Genomic DNA, 6,000 nt, shown 5'->3' with positions numbered 1-6,000 from the left:
CAGGCCACACTCCCTCTCAGCATAGAGAACCTAAACCTGAGGGGCTGGTACCAGGCTATAGAGCTTTTTTGCAAAGGCTGAGTGGGCCTGCGTCTCGAGCCCACCTGTGAACTCCAGCCTTGTCCCCAAAGGATTCCCCAACCCGCACCGCCCCGCCAGGACACCGTACGGCCACGCCGCAGGCGCCTCGGTGCACGCGCACACGCACGCGCGCGCTCCCACGCCTGCCCGCCCCGCCCCCTGCCCGCCTCCCGCCCCGCCCCCGGTTCTAATTGCTCCGGCGCAGCAGAGGTTTCAATAGGCCTGTGGGCGCGTTAGGCCAGTCGTTCCTACGTTAGCTGCGGTTCCCGTGCCCAGAAGTGTCCGAGCCATGCATGTGGACATCTCACAGTCTCCGCTCCGGAACCGGGTGTTTGTGGTGGGCGTTGGGATGACCAAGGTAAACAGAGCCGTGGGTCCCCGGAGGCGGGCTCCCTGCTCTGCTCTGTCTGGGTGAGGCCTGGGGAGATTCGAGGTGACCGGGAACCGGGGGTGGGGGGGGGGGGAGTGAGAATCAGATTTGGGGCTGTGCGTCGGTCTGTCTTTCCTACCCGGAGGGCGCCCGGGGCATCCCACCGCCCAGCTTGGCTTCTTGGCCCTGGGGGCATCAGAGTGGCGGGTGGGTTGTGATGTAGGGTCTGTTTGCGGGATCGTAATATCGCAGGGTTGTTCCAGCGGCCATATCTTCCTCCTTTTTTCCTTTTCTCCCTGGGGCGCAGTTTGTGAAGGACGCCCTAAGATGACCCAGAGTCCGCACCTCCTTTGAATCTGGGTGGAATCCTAAGATGTGTGGACCTCTGACGGAGGCAAGGTCCGCCTCACACCCGAAAGGAAAGCAGGTCGTGAATGTCGCCAGCTCTGCACTTCCAGGAATACTCCTTGTAGGATCCCTTCTCAGGGACAGTTCCAGTGTAGATGAGGAGGAGAATCATTAGTGATGTCAGCGTCTCGGCACAGGTGGCAGGTTTTCTGGATCCTCCGACCTTTGTTGTTCCTCAAGTGGTACTCTTCTTGGTACTCAGGAGGCCAGAGACTCCTGCAGTCTCACTTCTTGACATCCTCACCACCTCTGTGCTCTAGTGATGCCAAACTGCTTTTAGTTTCACCCCATTTTTATGCCTCTGTTGCTTTGCTTTCTAGTGTTTTCTAGTGTTAAGTAGTGTTTTTCCCACTACTTAAGACCGTTTGTCTTCACTGGTTAACTTATTTGCATTTTTCTTTTTTTTAAATTAATTTATTTACTTTTGGCTGCGTTGGGTCTTCGTTGCTGCACGCGGGCTTTTCTCTAGTTGAGGCGAGCAGGGGCTACTCTTCGTTGTTGTGCGCGGGCTTCTCACTGCGGTGGCTTCTCGTTGCGGAGCACGGGCTCTAGCTGCACGGGCTTCAGTAGTTGTGGCACGTGGGCTCAGTAGTTGTGGCACGCAGGCTCTAGAGCACAGGCTCGGTAGTTATGGTGCACGGGCTTAGTTGCTCCGTGGCATGTGGGATCTTCCCGGACCAGGGCTCGAACCCATGTGCCCTGCACTGGCAGGCAGATTCTTAACCACTGCCCCACCAGGGAGGCCCTTATTTGCATTTTTAAAAGATCAATTCAGACCTTCTCCAAGAAGCCTCCTCTGATCCTCCTGACTTTCCCACATGTTAACTTAGTACTTACTATGTTATCCTGAAATTCTGTTTTTATGTCTATATTCTTCTTTTGCATGTAAGCTCCTCCAAGGTGAGTACCATGTCTAATTCATTGCTGTACCTCTAGCACCTTGAAAATGCCTTGTGCCTGAAGACCTCAGTGAATGTTAGTTGAACAATATTAAATGGATATGCTTTATGAAAGAGAGTTCCTAGGGGAAGTTCTCTTTCTGAGAAAACAGCCTTAAACTTGTTTTTATCTTACCCAGTGGGCTGAGAGTACACAAAGCAATCAAGACATGTAAGTAGAAAAGTCAGCTAATACGTTATGAAGCAGATACTTGGAGATCATCTGTTGTTTCATGGGAAAGGGGACTTCTGGTATAGGTGGACAGTAAAACCTTTTAAAGTATGGTATAAATACAGTCAGATCCTCCACCACTGGCTGTTAAATGTCTGGTTATATTGGCTATATAGAAAAGCACTGAGCTTTGGGAAGTAGGAGATGTATTTATTTTTCCTCAAGTTGGGAGGTGGAGGTGTGGGAGGTGTTAGTTACAATCTTCAGGGAAGAGATTGGGACTATGGAGAGCAGCTTTATTGATGTGTTTACTAGGCCAGTGTACTTCTCTCTGGGTTTGATCTGTCGGAACTTGGGGGAGGGTTTAATGAAGAGGGAGAAATTTAGCAGATAATACTTTAAGCTCTGTTGGTAGATCTCAACTGGCTGTGGTTCTTAATTTGAATAGCTGAATTCCTAGACAACTTGAAGTTCTCCTAGTGAGGTTTTATCACCAGTGTAGGAAATTAATTCCTATGGTAAATTAGAATTCTCATGATGCATGTCAAGAGGTTTTAACACAACTAAATCACAACTACAACTACTACCTGGCTGACAGCAGGCCGAGTCCCTTTGCTTATGCTGCCTACCTCCTGATATGCCCTCTTTTCATCAATTTAAATTCTGGCTATCTTCAAGAACTGGTCTGTCTTAGTCTGTTAGGGCTGTATAACAGCAATGCCTTAGACTGGGTGGCTTAAACAAGAAATATTTATTTCTCACAGTTCTGGAGGCTGGGAAGTTCAAGATCAAGGCACAGGCAGATTTGGTGCATGGTGAGGTCCTGCTCTCTGGTTCATAGACAGCTGTCTGTGGCAGAAGGGGCAAGGGAACTCTCTGGGCTCTTTTTTATAAGAGCACTAATCCCATTCCTGAGGGCTCCATCTGCATGACTTCCCAAAGGCCCCACTTCCAAAAATGAAGAATTAGATTTGTGAGTTAGATATCAATATATGAATTTTGAGAGGACACAGACATTCAGTCTATAGCAAGACTTCCAAAATGTACATCCTGGTTTACAATTAACCTTGAGGGACACATCTTAAATTGATAAAGAAATAATCGTATAAGAATATTTAGAAACATGGCATTTTATAAAAGAAGAAATATCTAAAGGAATTGAAAATGGATGTTTTGGGAGCAAGTAAGACTAGTGGGTGGAGAGTAGTGGAACAAGATTGCTGTTTTTATTATAGGCCTTGAGGTAGGTTTTTATTTTTATTTTATATTTATTTTTTGCATTTCTTTGATTAAAAAAATAAAAACTAAAAAACAAATATAAACAGAACATTACCAGCACCTCAGAAATTACTCTCTGCCTTCTTCCAGTCACTGACTCCTTGCCTGCAAAGGGTTACCATTATCCTTCTGACTTCTGACCCTTAATATCATAGATTAGTTTTGGCTTTTTCATTCAACATTATGTTTCTGGGATTCATCCTTAATTTTATGTGTAGTTATAGATTGTTCATTCTCATTGATGTAACATAGTCCATTGTGTGAACATTCCATAATATATCCAATTTATTGTCAATGGACATTTGGTAGTTTCCACCTAAACATGCTTTTCATTTTGAAGGAGTAATGTTGTATGTGTTTATTTGCTTGACTAATCTTTTAAAAACTGCCTTGATTTCAGTAAGAAATGAGAAAGTGCAGTCATTTCACTACCTGGATGATAATGTGGTTATTAATAGGTATTACTTGGTGGAGCCTAGTAGCACGGTACTCTCTCCTTATAGTAAGTGCTCTCTATACTACATGCTCTGATTGTAATTAGTGAGCTGAAGAGTAACTACAGGGGAAGTAGGTAATTTGGGGCTGCTGAATTAGGGAATTATGAAGGATTCTCTAATTCAGAAGTTAATGAAGAATTGGGGTGGGTAAGAGATAGGAACAAATGTTAAACGTTTTGTTTTGGTTCAGTTCAACAGATATATTTTGGCACTGTGCAATAAAGTGTGGCATTTAAGTCTAGTATCTATACAGTGTTTCAAACTGGGTTTTGTGATCCATTGCAGGGGTAGTGATGTCTGTTTAGAAGGTTGCCTCTAGCATTAAAAAAATTGAAATAGAATCGAAAATACTGTATCAATATAACAAGGATAAGTATTTCATGAAAATTTTGCTTCGATATGTGTCTACTGGGTCATGTTGTATGTTATTGTGGTTTGCAGTTAAAAAATTTTTGAAAGCCAATTCTCGTTAGCACAACCTCTGACTAGCAGACCACTCCATCTTATCTAATTGATCACTGTATTTGGTAGATTTTACTTCACTTATGCTTCTCAGGTCTCTCTGCTTCTTTCCATTCTTTCTGCTGCTATCTTAGTTAACTCTCACTTGGGCTATTTCAGAATTATGCCATTTGGTCTTACTGCCTCCAGCCTTGCTCCGTTCATTCATTTCTCAACATTGCATTTAGAATGATCTAACGTGCACGTCTTCTCGGCCCAGTCTCTCTCTCTCTCTCTTTTTAAAGTAGGGCTTTATTTTTCAAAGCAGTTTTAGGTTCACAGCAAAATTGAGCAGAAAGTACAGAGGGTTCCTACATGCTCACTGCCCCCGACCCCGCCGGAAAGCCTTGCCCACTATCAATAATCAGCATTAGAGTGGCACATATGTTACAGTCAGTGAGCCTGCATTGACACATAATTATCACTCAAAGTCCATAGTTTGCATTAGGGTTCACACTTGGTGTTGTATATTCTATGGATTTAGACACATATGTGGTGACACGTATACATTACATCATCATACAGAATACTTTCACTGCCCTGAAATCCTCTTGCTCTGCCTCTTCATCCCTCCCTCCCCTCAGTCCCTGACAACAATTTTTTTTTACTGTCTCCATAGTTTTGCCTTTTCCAGAATGTCATGTAGTTGGAATCAGACAATATGTAGCTGTTTCAGATTGGCTTCTTCACTTAGTAATATACATTTAAAGTTCCTCCATGTCTTTCTGTGATTTGGTAGCTCATATCATTTTAATGCTGAATAATATTCCATTGTCTGGTTTTACTACAGTTTATTTAACCTTTCACCTGCTAAAGACATCTTGGTTGCTTCCAAATTTGGCAATTATAAATAAAACTACTCTAGGGCTTCCCTGGTGGTGCAGTGGTTAAGAATCCGCCTGCCAATGCAGGGGACATGGGTTTGAGCCCTGGTCTGGGAAGATTCCACATGCTGTGGAGCAACTAAGCCTGTGCGCCACAACTACTGAGCCTGAGCTCTAGAGCCCACGAGCCACAACTACTGAGCCTGCATGCCACAACTACTGAAGCCCGTGCGCCTAGAGGCTGTGCTGCACAACAAAGACACGCCACCGCAATGAGAAGCCCATGCACCGCAAGGAAGAGTAGCCCCTGCTCGCCGCAACTAGAGAAAGCCCACATGCAGCAATGAAGACCCAATGCAACCAAAAATAAATAAATAAATAAATAAATTTTAAAAATAATAAATAAATAAAGCTACTATAAATATCCGTGTGCAGGTTTTTGTGTGAGCATAAGTTTTAAACTCATTTGGTAAATACCAAGGAGTGCAACTGCTGGATCATATGTTAAGAGGATGTTTAGTTTTGTAAGAAACTGCCAAACTGTCTTCCACAGTGGCAATACCATTTTGCATTCCACCAGCAATGAATGAGAGTTCCTGCTGCTCCACATCCTGTCAGTGTTTGGTGTTGTAGTGTATCTCATTGTTTATTTCAGTCTTTGTTGTGTTTTTTTTTTTTAAAAATCCACTGTCTTCAGGATAAAGCCCAGGTGTCATAGGAGGGCATATAAGGTCACTTGTGAATTGGCTCTAGAACCAGGTTGAAGTTTCAGCTCCACTAATTATTAGCTGTGTATCCTTGGGCAAGTGACTTAATCTCTGCCCTTGTTTTCTTATCTTAAAATGGTGATAAGAATAGTACCTACCTCTGAGGGTTGTTGTGAGGATTAAACAAGTTAATACATGTGAAGTGCTTAGTACAGTGAGTAACA

The 6,000-nt window shown here is 43.9% G+C and overlaps 1 protein-coding gene across 2 annotated transcripts in view; it reads left to right on the top strand.

The window, feature by feature from the left end:
• Window positions 1–271: 271 nt before the first annotated feature.
• SCP2 (sterol carrier protein 2) overlaps window positions 272–6,000 on the top strand; it is a 149,164-nt gene continuing 143,435 nt past the window's right edge. Inside the window, exons 1-2 of one of the 2 annotated variants that reach the window (XM_082429999.1) lie at window positions 298–439; window positions 759–878. In XM_082429999.1, coding sequence (XP_082286125.1) covers window positions 825–878 — 54 coding nt within the window. In that variant the 5' untranslated portion in view covers window positions 298–439; window positions 759–824. Of the gene's footprint in view, window positions 440–758; window positions 879–6,000 lie in introns of both variants that reach the window. The other variant, XM_082429998.1, reaches the window with a different exon arrangement.

This window comes from Balaenoptera physalus (genome assembly GCF_965194825.1).
Source record: "Balaenoptera physalus genome assembly, chromosome: 1".
NCBI classification, from domain to species: Eukaryota; Metazoa; Chordata; class Mammalia; order Artiodactyla; family Balaenopteridae; genus Balaenoptera; species Balaenoptera physalus.
Note: the sequence above shows the minus strand (reverse complement) of the source record. Positions and strands in the feature narration are given on the sequence as shown.